General features: G+C 38.3%; 1 protein-coding gene across 1 annotated transcript; it reads right to left on the bottom strand.

Annotated features, from left to right (window-relative positions):
- Window positions 1-6540: 6540 nt before the first annotated feature.
- LOC139134312 (ATP-binding cassette sub-family C member 8-like) lies at window positions 6541-18062 on the bottom strand. Its single transcript, XM_070701199.1, has 8 exons — window positions 17970-18062; window positions 14336-14466; window positions 9980-10058; window positions 9717-9825; window positions 9109-9212; window positions 8255-8388; window positions 7627-7689; window positions 6541-6951 (listed from the first exon to the last, which is right to left on the bottom strand). Exons 1-8 carry the CDS (start codon window positions 18022-18024, stop codon window positions 6817-6819), a joined length of 810 nt encoding a protein of 269 aa, XP_070557300.1. The 5' UTR covers window positions 18025-18062; the 3' UTR covers window positions 6541-6816.
- Window positions 18063-19946: the final 1884 nt, after the last annotated feature.

The raw sequence follows: 19946 nt of genomic DNA, 5'->3' as shown, positions 1-19946 counted from the left end.
TACAATATTGAGTGGCGACCGGCAGATGACCAGGGCGATGACACTGCGCTGACCGGGGCATAGAAATGCTAGTGTTGTGGCACAGTTCATGCATGCACTTCAACTTACAGTTCAATGCCAGGCATTCAACTATAATATAATGTACTTGACTTAATTGTATAGTAAAGAGTCTTTGATGTTTATGGGTCAATTGTAGTCTGTCATGTGCGAACGATAACCAAAGAATACATAAAATAAATTGAAAGTCGCTGCTAAAGTGCGACATAAAATACGATAAACAGGTGGGTTTTGAAAAAGTGACCACGAAATGATATTTGTTTTGAATACACATCTTGTGTAGTCAAAGGTCGACGCCACGAGATGTGACTAAACATAAATTTTGATCCACACGTTTCTCAGATATTATTCTCCCCAACAATGAGAGGATGCGTTTATATGCTTGGCATAATTCCATATCACGTACGCGTAAAACAACTGGTCGTCACACGAAGGTCATATTATTGTCAGGTGATGGCCAACTGCCGACAAGACAGAGAATTGTTATCGCCATTCTCTTTAAAGCCTCTTTCTCGGCAGTTTGCGTCTTAAGTGATGACAAGGTGCATTTGAGTGGTTTCCCTGGCAACTGTCAACACCGATACGTCATTTTTGGAGTGTCATGGTAACCTTTAGCGGAGCTCTGAGCAACTCTGTTTACACTTCCTCAAATGTGCTTGAATGTTTGAGACGATGGTTTTGTTTGTGAACTCTTCGATCTTTTCTCATGTCGAATGCAGGGGAAAGAATGCAACTCCTAATCAGACAAAAATGTTAAGTGCACCGGAAAGAAGCAGCAAGTTTACCTAAACTCTTGCAAATCCAATTTTTTGCTGAACGCTGCCTCTGACGCGCGCACTCAAGTTCTACACGTGTGCGCCTTGTGAACAAAATTGCGCGTATCGCTGACAAGTGCCTTACAAAGTGCCATGGTTGAAGGTGCAAAGTGCTAGAAATAGAAACCCTTGAAGCGAATCTCGGCGTCGGGGAATTCGTGGCTTGTCTTCCACTATCCAGAAGCCAGAGAACATTCACCGCTCAGAGTAAGATAATCAAGAGTGTGAATAACGAAAAGTTTTCAGTAAACGTCTTGGCGACACATGTTTGTTAAGTGTACACTCAGGGTGAAGAAATCGTAGCTCTCACAAACTTGTCGTTGGCAAACGAAGAGCGTTGAAATATCTCAATGTGTACACAGCGACTTTCTGAAAAGGCCAACGGTTGACTCAAGCTCAGTGGACACACATGTAACGTGGTAAATGCGGTTTACATATCGACTTGGTGTTACAGATATCCTTATTACTAGACCACCAAACATCCAACCTCGCCCTAATGCAAACTACGATTATCCACTTCACGATACATATCGTATTCCAAATTCGATTTTCTCGGTGGTGCGCAGAAAGTTAGGGAGCCTTCAGTTATTATGAGGGAGTAGGCCGGAGGAAATTGAGGGTGGGTGGGTCCATCATGTAGAATAAGACTCTCCCCTTGACACCCATTTCTAAAATATGACCTTCCCCATGCCCGTCGCTAAAATATGACATCTCCACTCAACACAAAAAGTTTGAAATGTGTGTATAACATTGATAGAACTGCTGACTTGTTATACTATACGCAAAGATACTAAAGGGACATTTGTCACAACTTTTGATCATACTTTTATTTTTTGTTCTGTGTATCAAATGCTGTTTCTTGTCCAATTCCCTATACCATGTTAGTATACCAAGTATTCTGCTTGTCAACAAAGCCTATACACAAGTAATGACTATTTTAACGTTATTGTAGACAAAATAATTTTCTTAGTGAATTCAATTTTCTTCGTGCAAGCATTTTTTGCTAGGGGAGGGTCACCATTTTTTTAGCAACAATTAGAAGCCAAGATGTGTCTGATATAGATCTTCGTCCATACATATCAAATCATAATAAATGTACATGCCGGGGAGTCTATCGGGCAAACTATAAACAATTTCCCCCTACAAAACTTAGCTATATCTGTACTTTTATATATGTTTGTTAATTTATGTAAATGTACTTTGCTACAGGTGGGAGGTAAAAATGGTGCGTGTGGACGGGGGTACAAGAAGTTTGATTTTGGATTTCATCGAAAATGTGGATCCACTTTACATAGTACTCTATGAAAAAAACGTGAACAATTTTTCGCCCAATATAAAACTAGCAATAGTTGTTCATTTAAGGACGTTGGATAATTGCTATAAATGAACTTTATTAGAATATGATGGTTGCAAGTGCATATGTGTACAAGATGTTTGAATTTGGAAGGAAACCAAAAATGTGGATCCACTATACACGGGAGTCTATGAATAAAACTATAGATGAATAATTTATTCTCAATATAAAACTAGCCATTCTATCTGTGCATTTATAGACATTGGATAATTGACATAAATGAACTTGATTAAAATTAGGTTGTTACAAGTGCATATGTGTACAAGAAATTTGATTTTGGAGTTTCACCGAAAATATTGATTCACTGTACATGGCAGTATTGTCGTGAAGTTTCTTTACGCAACTCATTCAGACTTTACATTCATCATAAACTTAGCAATGTAAAAATAAAATTTGACCCTTCCCCCAGGCTAAGTTTGTAAAATGTGACCCTCCCCAATTCCTCCGGCCCACCCCTTCATAATAATGAAGGCTCCCTTAAAAATATCACTCGCAGTCATTAGAAATACGTATGCGGGTGTAACCTTGTGAAATGGCAATGCATTACACTATTTAAGGCGCTGCTGAGCATAGGGCTTTGCGCTTTAGCGTTGTTAGACAAATTTAGTTAGATCTATAAATTGCATTTCACGAATCTTTGAGCTACATAGCGGCATATACCGCTTCGATGTAGTTCTCCACGGGAAGTATATTTATTATAAATGCTTACAATACCCTCACGTGGCACTGATTTCATAAGCTACGTCACATATTGGCCATTTGCGCTGGAACTGCCCTGGGGTATATCTAATAACAGCAAGGCAGCCGTCTTTCCAACATGTGAAATATATTTTCTACTTTGGCTCGAGGCATAACCGTTTTCGAGGTCCAATATCCACACGTATCTCCATTTTGACAGATGCCACAGCTTGAGTTGAAGGGAATCGTCTTGCAGTTTGCTTCTGATCACATTCAGCTGAAGCATAGTTCGTGGAGGGACTGACCCCATCAATTTATAAAAATTGGCTCTGTCTCAAGTCAACATAAATTTTCGTGATATGAAACTTTTAACATTCATTTTCACCCTTTCCTATTCAACCAACTTTTCTGTTTACAAGAGTTTTGAGATTGTGTTTTCGTAGCCAGATGATTTATAATGCAACGACCGTATAATTTAACATAACAAGTTTCGCCAGACGTCTCTGCCTTCCGGTTTTTTCGTTTCATTTGGTCCTGACAACTCTCTGTGCCAAGTCTCTCGTGATGCACAGCAATGTATTCTTCTCCATCCCTTGGCACCTTCAATATGCGAGACTCTGTTTTATTCTTTTGTTCATTTTATATATCTGTTTCCTTGCTTCATCGTCCCTCTATCTTACACCTCGTGAGTTATGAATCCCCCCTCCCCTGCACGCTTTGTAGGCACGATGGCGATAATCATGCGACAGTTATTGTGAGAATTTGCCACTATAGCAAGACTGTCTGATCCATCTACCAGCTCTTCTGAATACCTCACGTGTCCATTTAGAACAGGAATGGTTCCAAGTACTAGCTCCACAACGAAGCCGCCAAATTTATACTCTGGAACTAGGTCGTGCGATTCGCACGGAAACACCGCTACGCCCGACGTCGGCGCTATTTTGATGAATTTGATTTCTTTTGTTTATTTGCTTTTTCGTTCCTGACAGGTAAATATTTATTAGGTATCTGTTTCAGCAAAATGGGGGAATTTTTCCGTTGTTGTTGTCGTTGGAGCCTGGCTGGAGCGAGTCCGTGTGATTAACGACTGAGGGTCATGAAATTTACCCTTGTAAACAATGAGTCATTGCTGCTGAGTGAAACTCTTTCAAAGCCGTGAAAAATTCAGGTCACTGACATTACTGCCCCTTAATGGCTGTGTCAAATTAAGGATAACAATGTTACTTAGAAACTCTGGACGGACACAGCATGTGTAGTGAATGGCGGCAGTCAATGTTGTCCGTTACTTCGGTCGCGATATTTAATGGTAGCCTCTAGGTGGCGCTATACGATGACCCGATTGACCTGTTTATTGTGGAATACCACAAATCGCGATCGGTGACACTAATTTTGAAGAACCATACGTAAAAGTAAAAGTGACTCTCTTTCAATTGTGTCATAAATTTTATGTGAAGTGAAGTGAAGTTATAGGCCTACGCATGATCTGCGTCACGCCCAAGTTAAATCGAAGTTCTAATCTTTAAAAATCGTGTAAATATCCCTCGCATACGTTAAACTTTGCAGCCCGCCGTGCATGCCCACTTGGTTTTTCAAAGGTTTCAAGTAATACTCCGTTCCAGGAAGTTTAAAATGAATTACGATAACAATAACAAGAATGCTATCTTTTGTCGCGTTGGTAATATCTCTTGGTGGTCCCACAAAATTTAATCCTTTGCAAACTGGACTGTTGCCAGATTGTCAATGTTAGCTCGGCTTTCAGTGTGCTACTATTCTCTGACATCGCTTTACATTGTTACCGTCGTATCGTGTTCTCCTTTGCAAAAACTACATGCAATGCTTATTCAAGGTTGAACTATATACCCCAACTTAACGGTTCGGAGGGAGGGGAGGCTATAATCAATGAATTTATGCTCCCTTAGTGGATGCAAATGAGAGCATATATACGGGAAAAAAATAAGGATGACCCTTTGCCATTGATGTGAATTATGTCAACTCGGATCTTCGAAAGTGACGTTTTCAATCGTTTTCGTAGTGAATGAAGCTTACAGAAGTCAGCCATCTGACGTTTGTAATGTATTATGCCCGCAGGTTTCACAGATGTAGCAATCTGAAAGTTACCACATCTGTGAAACACCGGGCACTTTCTATTTTCGGCTGCAGCTTATTGCCTCTGCATGTCGGCCAACGGCCCGCGTCTTAAATTTCTCAATTCTATACTTTTTCAAAATGCTCATTGGAAGGTTGCACGAACTTATTATTTTGGAAGCTTCTTGGTTGGTTTGTCAAATGTTGTCAACTGACTGTTTTATCATTGTCACTCTATATATTGAGTTGACGAAATGTTCAATCATAGCTTTGGGTTTACATCAATACTGGTTATTTTAATGCCCGCTAATATTCCTCAGAGCTCCACTAGGTTTGTCGTCTGCACTGACCGTCTCAACATCATGGGTTTGCACCAATTGAAGGCCTTTTAGTTATAATTTAATTTTGGGGTTGAGTGTCATTGTATTAGATTTTATATGAGAGAGAGAGAGAGAGAGAGAGAGAGAGAGAGAGAGAGAGAGAGAGAGAGATGTGGGGGCGTTGATAATATAAGTGACCTAATTTCTTAGTTTGGCATTTGTACATTATTTGTTTGTTGGTGGTAGTAGTTATCTCACCAGCTGATACCAATAATCAATACAACTCCCCTGGGAACCACATAGAGATGAAAGAACACGTACAAGTGAGCTAAGCACTCACGCCCCTTCCACAGGCACCTTTGCATAACTGCCACTGGACATTCACCACTTGGGGGCGCTCTGCAATAGCTCACCTGGCCTCCATTTCTGTTGTCTCGTCGTGTCAGTACGCTATGCAAGTGAAGTTACCGAGTAAATACCTGTGAAAGGACGAAACTCAATTTTCGCGAAGAAATGAAAGGTTCGAATATTGGAGGTGTGATGGTAAATCAAAAGACTGAAATCAAATATGTAGGGTGAAAAATTTGTCAGCTTTGCTACCTTTGCCGAAAAATCTCAAGATCGTTGGAGAGTAAAAACTGCTGCTTAATGGGAAAATGTATAATACACACTTTATTTTATTTTGAAAATATATCGAAGACGACGGAAATGTGCGTATCTTAGTGATGACCTGCAAGATTTCAAGGTGGATACCTAATTTGTCCAGTGCATTTGGTGGTGACTACAGAACAAACGACGAAGTTAAAGCACTTGAGGTGTGAAAATCATTGATTTCTTTATTTGCAGCGTAAAAGCATCATGATTGGAGATTCTGTTGGCATTCGCTGTTTTGTCTTAGCGCCAAAATTTGTGGATAAAATTCTGTTCATTCTGCAGCCTTCCCAGCAGAAAACCACGTCACTAATAACAGAAACATTTGATTCATGAATTACCATGCCAATGCGCCATTGAAAAAAGTATTACAACAAGAAATTTTTTATATCATTCATGATGAAAATCACAAACGTTAACATATCAATACTAAATGTTTTCATTCTGATTATGGGGAAAAATATAAAATTGTGAAAGGAGTCACACTCAGGCAAAGAAATGGACAGGTGTATTTCGCTCCTGAGAAATATGCCTGTAATAGTACATGTACTCTAAACGCACTGTACCTAGGTATCTCATCTAAAGTACCAACGTCTTAACTGTCCGTCAGGAAGAGAAGACATGGTGAATAAATGGATGCTTGTCTTTTCTTTTTCTCGTAACCCATGAAAGTTATCTGCCTTTAGCGTAAAATTGGCACTGATACAAAAAGTATGACGTCACATCGCCGAGCTTATTTAATTGTCCAGGTAACAACACAAAGACAATCCCGTGAAAATATCCAAGAATATATTTGATTGGAATAAAGCTGATTAATATTGAACACGTTAACGGAATCGATTGGGAAATGTTGACATCAACGCTTCTTGACCAAAGAAGCGAATTCACTGCCGTCTTGATTTTGTAACTTCTTCGGCGAACCAAATTCAACGACTTTACCTTCACTCAACACCAATACGCTGTCTGAGTCCAGAATAGTTGATATGCGGTGCTAGAAATCAGGACACAAGATATCACTTACTTTTAAACTGACCGAGTCTTAAAACTGCACATCGAAATCATTCATAAAATTTGTACAAAGGAGGTAATATTTTTCAGAAGAGACTTTAGTTCGCACACTTATCGTTCGGTCCAATACCTGTGAAAATAATCTACGGGTATTTTTTTCCGAATTACTTTCAGAATTTTCCTTTGAAATGCACTCATAATTATACATTTACAATTTAAATGGCGCTATTTTGGACAGCGTTTTTAAATCTCTCAAAGGAAAACTTGAGAGATCAGGAGATGCAATAAGAGTCGAGTCAGAAAGTCGCACACAATTTTCAATTCCTCAAGCACAGGGTCGCATGAGTATTTAGGGCAAAAATATACGTTTTTTTCAGTTTTGCCGACAATGTACAGAGTATTGATTTTTCCTAAATATAATATAGTCTGTGTGTTATATGTATCAATCGATAGCTTTTGATGTATTTGTAATATGTAAAGTCACGCATTTAAGATGTGACCTCTTGATATTGTCGTAATCTCTTGCATTAAAACTGCTGTCAAAACACACATTCATAAAAATGGTCACTGGTGATCTTTTGTCAGTGATTGTGATCATTAACGAATGCTGAAATGCCTCCATCGAGAGAAAACGAGAAATTCAAATTCCACTACTTACAGCGATAGTTAACACTGTCCTGTCTGCGAAGGCGGTGGATATGACACTTTGTAATATCGCGTCCTAAACAAAAACCAATTATTATTATGTAGGCACAACAAAACATGGACATTATCAAAGTTCACAGGTATACAAAAGTATTTAAAGATGTATAATACAAAAAATGCAAATGTTTTGTCATTCATCAGATTTTTCTTTTGGAAGTTCGTATTATTAGTAAAAACAACCTCGACTACAAAATATCACACAGAGTTACCTATAAAGATTTGCGATGGCGAATCTTATGGGAAATGAAGAGAAGTTGTTGCGTCACCTTAATTTTTTTCATAAATAGTTGTACTGAGAAAGAAATTATGCCAAATTAATCATAGCATCAATTCTCCAGACAATGCCCTAGCGCCATGGAAACAGCCTGATCCAGCCATACCACCCGGCATGCACTATGGTGTGTGTATCGACTGAATGACACAACGACATGGGGATACTAACCAATAAAAAGAAGATATATTGGATCTTTGTCGATATTTGCTGGTGATATTAAGCATGTGTATACCATAAAATGATAGCAATGAGACTATGTGACTCTTATTGACGTTTGCGGTCATCTTTCCTTCAAAGAGATACTGACCGTCTTAACATCGATCGATGCAGTGGCTTCGTCCATGACAAGAATCTTGGCATTCCTAAGAAACGCCCTGGCAAGGCAGAAGAGCTGTCTCTGACCAACACTGAAATTATCGCCTTCTTCTGAGACATCTGAGTCTTAAAGTTTAGGAAAAAATCAGCATCAAACAAATATGGCGTCAGTATTATTATTGTAAGGATAAATGGTATATAGATGAAGTGTAATATTACTAGTCAGTATCGATTACTGTATGGAATCGATAAAATGTTGTCTCAAGTTATGGGAGCTTGTAGAGCAAGTAACTAGTCATAACGACCAGACACGAGCAGTAACCAGCATTATCGAGCTTGAACTAGTTAGAACGCGCCAATAGCGAGCAATAACGAGCCAAAAATATATAACCTGTCAGTAAATTAGACTGCAACCGAAGTACCCACCAATCATGGAAATCACGCCCTCTACGACATCTTTAGTACTTACCAGTGGCGAGCTGCATCATGGAATAACGCAGCATTAACTATTAGTCACAATAAATAACGAACAAGGACTTGCCAGAACTGACTGAAATAAGTAAAAGTCAGGTAAGAATGACTTCCCCTTAAGTTATGTACTTTGTCATAATCGCGACAGATTAATTCTTTATGTTTCTTTCCTGGCGATAGGAAATAGCGGATAAAGTGCGTTTTGTTCAGTGAGTTTTCTCCTGGTCTGATGGGTGATTCACACAAAGCTTTGGTCTAACTACAAGGGCTGTGTTCTACCACTATTGATAACATTAATATCTCATATGAAAGGATAATCATTCTATGTGGACTTGCATGACTGTTTTCATGGTCAATAACAAATGCCGAGCTCACCTAGTCGATTGTCAAGTTCGGCAACAATCCCTTTCAACTGAGCTACTTCTAAAGCTTCCCATATTTCATCGTCAGTTTTCTTGTACTCAGGATCAAGGTTAAACCTTTGAGGAAAAGAAGTGGTTACATACGTTAGCTACAAATAAATGAGTAAAGTCTCAGGCAAATGGAACAAAGCTAAAAATTCGTGCAAAATTCGTGCATTTAGAGTCATTTCCATTCATATTGTAATTGTTCTGCCACTCGGCTGTCAGTTACTATTTAAAAGCTGTTTGATTTTTAAGGTAGAATGCGCCTTGGGGATAGATACTCGGACTCTGAAACTTTAACAATTTTTTCTGATACACAAAGCTCGTAGTGTAAAAAGATCTTTCACCGTCTTAATTTTTCGAAAATAAAAAAAAAATATTTCCCCTATAGAGGTAACGTCGGAATGTACGGCCATTTTGAATTTCAAATCTCGGTAAATCTTGGGTAATTTGTTTCTCTAGTATTAATATTTGCACAGTTACCCCTAATTTTAAGAAAATGGTGGTGAACTATTCCTCGAGTAAAGTTTGAGCAAAAGTTTGTATTTCACTATAGAGGCGCATACTACCTTCATTTACCTGATCGTTCCGGCGAAGAGCACTGGGTCTTGCGGTATGATGACGAGTCTCTCACGAAGTGTCAACAAAGGCACGCGGCTGATGTCAATCTCATCGATTACAATGCGTCCTGAAAAGAATAGCAACATACAAGGAAACGAACATAAATCAGGACAGGATTCTTTCGCATTTTTATTTTCGCTGTTTTGTTTTCCATGGATTTTTCTTCTCTTTCCGACTACAAGCAAAATCAGAGAAACATTGAGATCCGAATAGTCCAATACCTTTGAAAGTGTCGATGATCCTGAACAGCGCCAGGGTTAGTGATGACTTTCCACTGCCAGTCCTGCCACAGATTCCAATCTGTAAAAATTACAGAGTCATCAAATCCACTATCAAGTGCAAGTCGACAAAAATCCTAAAAAATGTCAAATCATTACACGGACAATGTGTATATGACTTGTTGTAGTAACATGAAGGAGAACCATACCTCTCAACTCTCAAGCATTGTGAAATGCCCTGTATTTATCCCATTGGACACTTACTGCACGATGCATGCATGGGAAGATCGCGTATTCTTTTGTATAAGAAATGAATGTGTCTACACTTACATACATTTACATTGCAGGCTGTATTTGTGAGATGTCTTGTATGTAGAAAGAATATACTCGGCGTGCTGAAGAACTAATATTTTCATAATTTTAACAGATCGTCATCTAATACAGGTAACGTCGTTTTTGCTGATGATTATGTTAAAAACGTTGTAATTGATCGTTTAGATGCCAATCTTGTTCGCTCCCTCCCAAATTTTCAGTGATACATCATGGTATAAGGTAGGGGTGAAATTCACAACTCTTATCTCTTCCTTACTGAACGACATCATTTGCTATGTTCAAATGTGTTGATTGTCGGTGACATTTAGAAAGACATGCCAATGTGTAAAAAAATTCCCAATTAAGTTACAGCTGACGGCTCTTTACATGTAAATGGCATTTAAGTTGAAAACACTTCGTTGTACAGATTTTAAGACACGAAGCAAATGGTTTCAAAACTTACAATCTTCGTGACAAATTTAGTCATGCAAGTTCCTTCTGATAAACTTCATTTAAACACGTCGTCCTTTGCTGTTCATTGTTTTCTCTTTATTACTCGACCTATTACATGTTCGTCATTATCAGGCTTTGGTTGTGTGTGTCTTTCCCTAAAAGAGACTGCGTAATAGCCCAAGTACCACCTTTTGAACTTTTCTCGGCGGTGTTTTTAGGGGCCCAAGCCAACCGGCTGGGCCCCTATTGGTTTTATAGGAGTTCAACTTTCTTCTACTTCTTCTTCTTCTTCTTCTTCCGCTCTTTTTTTGTCGACCTAGAACTCAAACATCGCTTACCGCAAACTTCTGAAACTTGCAGGGCTAATAGGTACCTATGAGATCTCGTGCACCTGGGTATACAAATTTCGATTGGTCACGTGACCTGGCGGCCATATTGGATTTTCGAAAAATACTGATTTAATTTTAAAAATCTTCTTCTCCAGAACCAACATACAGATTTAGCTGAAATTTTACTCATGGCATCCTGATAGTGATCTCTTTCAAGTTTGCGAAAGACGTTTGGATCGGTCACGTGATTTGGCCGCCATCTTGGATTTTACGAAAATCGCAATTTAATCATTAAAAATCTTCTTCTCCAGAACCAACACACCGATTTAACTGAAATTTTACTCATGTCATCCTTAGAGTGATCTCTTTTAAGTTTGCGAAAGACGTTTGGATCGGTCACGTGATTTGGCCGCCATCTTGGATTTTACGAAAATCGCAATTTAATCATTAAAAATCTTCTTCTCCAGAACCAACACACCGATTAAACTGAAATTTTACTCATGTCATCCTTAGAATGATCTCTTTCAAGTTTGCGAAAGACGTTTGGATCGGTCACGTGATTGGCCGCCATCTTGGATTTTACGAAAATCGCAATTTAATCATTAAAAATCTTCTTCTCCAGAACCAACACACCGATTAAACTGAAATTTTACTCATGTCATCCTTAGAATGATCTCTTTCAAGTTTGCGAAAGACGTTTGGATCGGTCACGTGATTTGGCCGCCATCTTGGATTTTACGAAAATCGCAATTTAATCATTAAAAATCTTCTTCTCAGAACAAAACACCGATTTAACTGAAATTTTGCTCATGTCGTCCTTAGAGTGATCTCTTTCAAGTTTGTGAAAGACGTTTGGATCATTCACATGATTTGGCCGCCATCTTGGATTTTACGAAAATCGCAATTTAATCATTAAAAATCTTCTTCTCCAGAACCAACATACAGATTTAGCTGAAATTTTACTCATGTCATCCTTAGAGTGATCTCTTTCAAGTTTGCGAAAGACGTTTGGATCGGTCACATGATTTGGCCGCCATCTTGGATTTTACGAAAATCGCAATTTAATCATTAAAAATGTTCTCCTCCAGAACAAACACACCGATTTAACTGAAATTTTGCTCATGTCGTCCTTAGAGTGATCTCTTTCAAGTTTGCGAAAGACGTTTGGATCGGTCACATGATTTGGCCGCCACATTGGATTTTCGAAAAATCGCAATTTAATCATTGAAAAACTTCTTCTCAAGAACTAACACCAAAATCTGTTCGCAAACTTTATAGGCAATACTACTAGATGCTATATAATAAATTTCAAGGAAATTAACCTGGCAGTTTTTGAGAAGAAGATTTTTAAAGTATTATTTTTCTGATTTTTCAATGACCTTTGACCTCCCCTATACCTCTGCAGCTAAGCTATACAAATGGCTTATTCTGGCCTATGTAAGAGTCATATCTAATTCTGGGCCATCTAATAGAGCAAGAGGTCAGATTTTTGGTATATAGGGATAACTACGAAAAACAATTTTTTTAACAAAATGTCACATGACTTCGATGACCTTTGACCTCAAATATACATATACTTCATAACTTTGGAACCACAAGTGCTACATCCTTCATATTTGGTAGGATGGGAGACCTTATGGTGCCATATCCAGTACCTCATTAAATATGCACATATCTAATTTTGGGCAAGCCAATAGAGCTAGAGGTCTGATTTTTGGTATATAGGCATAACTTAGCAATACAATTTTTTTGACAAATTGTCATGTGAAGTCAATGACCTTTGACCTTAAATATACGTATATGTTCATAACTAAGTAACCACAAGTGCTACACCCTTCATATTTGGTATGATGGGAGACCTTATGACACCACATCCTGTACCTCATTAATTATGCACATATCTAATTCTCAGCCAGCCAATAGAGCTAAAGGTCTGATTTTTTGGTACATAGGCATAACTTAGCAATACAATTTTTTTGACATGTCACGTGACCTTGATGACCTTTGACCTTGAATGTACGTATATGTCCATAACTCAGTAACCACAAGTGCTACAGCCTTCATATTTGGTATGATGGGAGACCTTATGACACCACATCCTGTACCTCATTAATTATGCGCATATCTAATTCTGATCCAGCCAATAGAGCTAGAGGTCTGATTTTTGGTATATATGGATAACTTAGCAATACAATTTTTTTGACATAATGTCACGTGACCTCGATGACCTTTGACCTTGAATATACGTATATGTCCATAACTCAGTAACCACAAGTGCTACAGCCTTCATATTTTGTTTGATGGGAGACCTTATGACACCACATCCTGTACCTCATTAATTATGTGCATATCTAATTCTGAGCCAGCCAATAGAGCTAGAGGTCTGACTTTTGGTATATAGGGATAACATAGCAATACAATTTTTTTGACAAAATATCACGTGACCTCGATGACCTTTGACCTTGAATATACGTATATGTCCATAACTCAGTAACCACAAGTGCTACACCCTTCATATTTGGTATGATGGGAGACCTTATGACACCACATCCTGTACCTCATTAATTATGTGCATATCTAATTCTGAGCCAGCCAATAGAGCTAGAGGTCTGATTTTTGGTATATAGGGATAACTTAGCAATACAATGTTTTTGACATAACGTCACGTGACCTCGATGACCTTTGACCTTGAATGAACGTATATGTCAATAACTCAGTAGACACAAGTGCTACAGCCTTCATATTTGGTATGATGGGAGACCTTATGACACCACATCCTGTACCTCATTAATTATGCGCATATCTAATTCTGAGCCAGCCAATAGAGCTAGAGGTCTGATTTTGGTATATAGGGATAACTAAGCTTTACAATTTTTTTGAAAAAATGTCATGTGACCTCGATGACCTTTGCCCTTAAATATGAGTATATGTCCATAACTCAGTAACCACAAGTGCTACATCCTTTATATTTCGCCGCCATATTTGATTTTACGTAAAACATGCAATTCCCACTGATACGTACAGTAACTATAAGATGATGTTCAAAATCATACTTTTCCAAGATCGAATTTTGCACATAATATCATTGGTGCAAGATCTTTAAACCATGTTATCCGCTTGGGCCCCGCCAACGCTGCTTGCAGCTTTAATGTTACTTATGTATTGTATAGATGAGAAATGTGAACGATGTGTATATATGCGTCACTTTAGTTTGTGCATTAACTACTTAAAAATTACGACAAGTTTCTAGACATTTTAAGGTTACCTTTTCACCGCCTTTGAAATCAACATTGATATCTTTTAAAACGGGTTCTTGATCAGCTGCATATCTTACGGAGACATCCTCAAATCGGATATTTCCCTTGTCTGGCCAGCCAGGTGAAGGGGTGTATGTCCCTTTTGAGGTTCAAAGTAAAGATTAATGAGAAAAGTCACATATAGTTTGCATATTGAAAAAAAACTACGTAAAATTACGTATTGACGCCTACATACCAGTAATATATTTTGTGATTCTAACGTCTCTTTCATAGCAAATGAAGCACATTTAAAGCCCAACCAACTGTGCCTCTTTATGATTATTCAACATTTGTTTTCTACGTAACAGCGTCAGTATCCTGGTCTACTCCGTATTTAAAAGCACATTTGTGATACCCAATATATGTTGCGTCACTTCACCCTCCTTGTCCTCTGGATTCGAATTCAATTAATTATAGTGCGTGTCACACATATATGAACCGTGGTCTAATAAAAAAGGGAGTGTTTAAAACACTTAGGGTACACTAAGGAAAGATGGATGATACAGCAAACAACAAACAAACAAAACCAGATATGAACTGAAAATGCTCGCCTGTTTCATTTTAGGGACCGTTCAGTTTTTACGGCCGGGGGGGCGGCAAAATCCAGGGGGGGGGGTCATCGTAATTTTGGAATCCGCAAAGGGGGGTCATGGCTTTTTCACTGGGGTAGGAAGGGGGGGGTTCACCACATTTCAAAAACATAATACCAACAATAAAGTTCACTTTGTGCCATGGCCATGATCGACCCTCTTTACCGGCGGGCCGCCTTCAGCGGCCCACTACAATAAATATACATTATATATTACCCATGACCCTCTTAACGGGCAGACGCCTTTGGCGGCCCACTCCAATTAAGTTTACTTCATGCAATGGCCATGATCCGACCCTCTTTACCGGCGGGCCGGCGGCGGCGGCCCACTACAATAAATTGACTTTATGTAATACCCCACAGCAATCTTACCGTAAAATTCCCAATTGAAGCCCCGGCTTGTATTAGAAACATTTTTGAGGGACCCCAGGGATCACGCACTGAATAATGGTAATGGCTGCGCGCCTTCAGCGGCCCTGTCCAGTAAAGTCTACTTTATGCAATAGCCATGATCGACCCTCTTTACCGGCGTGCCACCTTTGGTGGCCCACTAGAATCAAGTTGACTTTACGTAATGGCCCATGACCCTCTTAACCGGAGGGCTGCCTTTGATGAACCACTCCAATAAAGTTTTCTTTATACAATGTCCATGGACATGAGTTGTCTATGGAAATGAAGTTTAAAATTGCCTTACAGTCGTCCTAATTAACAGACGTTTGAATGGATGTGACTGAGAAGTTTGTGCACTGGCATCTCTGCTACACGAATAAAGTGCACCGCGTACCGGAGTTCAAATCCAAACCATGCGGGTAAATTTGACATATGGGTTTTGGTTATTTTTCAGGGGGGTCATCAATTTTTTTCGTCTGACAAAGGGGGGGGGGTCATCTTTTTTTCACAAAAAATGCAGGGGATTCTATATTTTTTTGAACATCGGCGACAAGATTTTGCCGGCCCCCCAGGCCGTAAAAACTGAACGCTCCCTTATGTTGCAATTGTCAGTACATTGGCATTTTCTCTGACATTATTGTTGCGAGTATACCACTTCATTAAAGTTTGCATGATCGACGTCACGAGCAGAATTCAATAAGTATAGATTGATTTGAAAATAATATATGTATGAAAATTAGTAATAAGCTGAAACGAAAATGTTATTTTTTTCTGTCGTGATATCATGGTATCACCACATTATATAGCAAGTTTATTTCCCTTTAACTCCTTCAAGTTTAATATGCCAAATTTCGATAGGTCATTTAATGTGCAAATTAGACGATGTGAAAATCTAAAAATCTACAATGCCTTTCAGAGTGAAAATCTAAAAATCTACAATGCCTTTCAGAACTATTGTACATCTTTATCAGTGATTTTCACAGTACTTTCACATATTTTGGTTAAGTGCTTCCGGCTAAACATCAATAATTGGAACACTTTAGCAAATATGTAAATTACTGAATGGGTAACACAAAAGATGTTAGATCTTTTTAACTTCTGTTATATGATTGTAAAATCAATATACTTTATAAGTTTTATCCGCCTACATCATGTCCTTTCAGTTTTATGAACCCCCATCAGTAAGAGTTTTAAAATATGCAAATCACCAATTAGCTGAAGGAAATCTGCAAAATATCGTTCATCTCTACTATATCATAGTTTCATCAGTATGTATGTTTCATTAAATTTGATCTAGTCCTTCCAGTTAAATGTGCGAAATTGAAAGTGTTAGTATAATATGTAAATTAGTAATTTGCTGATGCAAAAATAATAAATGACCTTCCCTAATGCTATACCATAGTAGCTTTAATATACATAGCAAGTTTTTCTAAATTAGGTCTTGTCAATCCAGAAATATATCCCGAATTAGCGAAGATCGTTAAATATGCAGATTAGTATCTGCTGATGTCAAACGCTATATGACTTTCATTAACATTGAATTAAGGTAGCTAGAATGTGCATAGCAAGTTTCGTTAAATTTGGTGGAGTGAATCCAGAGATATATCACAGTTGCTAATGTGAAATGAGAAAAGTTTGCTTATTTGAAATGATAAATTACATCCACTTATGTTATATCATAGTATCTGCAATGTCCATGGCAAGTTTCGTCAACTTCGTCCGAGTAAATCCAGAGATAACTGCATAATTAGACAAGTTCGTTAAATATGTAAAGAAGTAATTTGCAGAGTGAAAACTCTAAATGACTATCATTATGTTATAACATAGTATCTTCAATGTACATGGCATGTTTCGTCAACTTCGGTCAAGTCAATCCAGAGATATATCCCCAATTAGGAAAGTTCATTAAATATGCAAATGAGCAATGCCATTGTCATAAAAATTCCACTCGACCTTGCAATCTGCCATATCGTTCAATCATTAACATATGTGAGCAAGTTCATAAGATATGGCTGTGTTATGTTTCGTCACATTTTATGCAGCCATTGTTGAATTATTGTGGTACGACTGAACTCACTTATAATGCAAATAACCTATGACAATGCAAACCATGCCAACCAAACTCCAATCAGTTGTGGCCATTACCGTATTGCATTTGTAATTCAAATATTATTTAAATCGAAGAAGTGATTGTTGAAATATCGCCTAATCTGCTGAACTCAATAATTATACAAAATTAATGCTCATTAAGCATGCAAGCCACGCAGATCATAAACTAATCAGATTTCACAATTTGCAAATTACATCTGTGTGGCACATTTCGCGATCTAATGAGCGGTTCTTGAAATATCGCATATACAGTCTCAGACAGACAGATAGAAAGATAGGTAGACATTGCCGCGACATTAGCTCCATTTGTTGTGCTTTCATTTTTTTAATCAGAACAACTCTAATATAGTAAATCTGCCTGCAATATTTAACACACTTTGATTACATTGAGCTTAAGGCAATGTGCAGAACGGACTGTGTATTTTAACAGCAAGTCTAATGAACTTTGTTTTTCTCTTGAATATTGTTAATGTCCTGCCTTCATGAAAAGAAAATACAAATACATGGAACACTACCTCTGTATTCCTCTGGTTGGATATTTGTATAGTTGCTCCACCCTTTCCAGCGCATTCATACTCGTTTCACATTCCGCGAACATTCTCAGCATCCAGTTCAATTCTGCACACATCTATTGTAAGTATTGACAAGAATGGAATGAGTGGTATGAGGCAATTCATTTAAAACAATTTCCACGTCTTCAATTTCCCGGGCGATGCCAAAACTTCAAATAATACCAGAACTATGGCGCGTAATGCATGCCAAAATTAACATCCGTTTTCTTACACCACTGACCGAATTTTTCCACTAGTCATCCACATTCGGCTTGCCGATTTCTGAACCCACTCACTGAATTATTCAAGTGGTTAGCGATTTCTGAACCCACTTACTGCATCCTTCACGTGGTCAGCGATTTCTGAACCCACTCACTTACATTCAAGTGGTTAGCGATTTCTGAACCCACTCGCTGAATTCTTCATGTGGTCAGCGATTTCTGAACCCACTCACTGAATTCTTCATGTGGTCAGCGTTTCTGAACCCACTCACTGAATTCTTCATGTGGTCAGCGTTTTCTGAACCCACTCACTGAATCCTTCAACTGGTTAGCGATTTCTGAACCCACTCACTGAATTCTTCATGTGGTCAGCGATTTCTGAACCCACTCACTGAATCCTTCAAGTGGTTAGCGATTTCTGAACCAAGTCACTGAATTCTTCAAGTACTGAACTCCCTAAGCTCAACTTCATTAGTTTCTACTTATGACACGAAACAAGACCCCTACGTCACACAGCGTCATGCCTACGTCAAATGTCGTCACAAAAATTGTGGTGTCAATTTTTATTAGACTGCTAAGGGGTCGAAATTTACTTTGACCTCTGGGTTTTACGTCGACAACAAGTGCGTTCACGTCAACTAACACACTCTGTCAGTGGATTATTTTTATTTTATTTTTCTTCCAGGCCTTAAAGCCCCATTATTTTTTAACTTTTAACCTTTTTGTTCGAAATTACATGTTATTCCCTTTCATCCATCTTGAAATGTTGTTCAGTGAAGAAATAAGCCAAATTTGTGCTTCTGTATATAGTGACATACAAACGCTAAATACTGCCCGATCGAGTTAGATTGCCGCGCGGGTTTGTTGACAACGCACATGTATACGTCTTGCAGCATGCCTCGCACGAGTGATCGCTCGCATGTAAGTACAGCTCTCGTCATCGTACGGTTTCAGAAAAACGACAATATGGTAATTGAATAGCGTAATTTAACTGCCTTTAGCTAGATTTAACTTTACCAAAGGCGATTGAAACCTCTACATTCAGTGTTGATAACTGACTTTGAAGTCTTAAATTTCAGCTTCGAATGATCGTGATGACAATAGCCTTAACACAGAAGTGATATTTGCAATCAATACCGTTATTTCACGGTGACCTGTAATTGATTTTGAGATGTACAGTCGTGCAAAATTAATTCAGTCCGGTGATTCTTTTAAAGTGTCTTTACTCTGTACTTGATGGTGAAATAAATTTCTTCTGGTATAATGTCTCGTATTTTTTTTTAACTCATCGCCACGTGACTTTCTTTTGTTGAAAAAGTGTCCATTTTACAAGTTCTTTTGTTTAAAAGTGTCCAATTTACTAGTAAACCGGACAGTTTTTAACAAAAGAACTGTCCGATTTACTAGCAAATCGGACACTTTTAAACAAAAGAACTTGTAAATCGGACACTTTTTAAACAAAAGAAAGCCAGGTGGTATACAGTAAAATATTCGGTTATCACGGTTAGAACAATGGGCACGAGGCGGAGAGTGGTATAACTAAGTTAAAACAAGGAACGTTCCTAGGAAACGATAAAAGGAAATGTTCTTAACGTATTTTAAGACCTTAGAATAGTTAAGTGTCGTATAATAAGAGGCTCTCATCAGCCAACAGTCCCAAAAAATTCCTGGGGCCATGCCGCGCCCTGCCCGGGCAAATGTCCACGGTCGCTGGCTGAAT

Source organism: Ptychodera flava, chromosome 6, assembly GCF_041260155.1.
Source record: "Ptychodera flava strain L36383 chromosome 6, AS_Pfla_20210202, whole genome shotgun sequence".
NCBI classification, from domain to species: domain Eukaryota; kingdom Metazoa; phylum Hemichordata; class Enteropneusta; family Ptychoderidae; genus Ptychodera; species Ptychodera flava.
The sequence above is the reverse complement of the archived record's forward strand: the minus strand, read 5'-3'. Positions and strand labels throughout refer to the sequence as shown.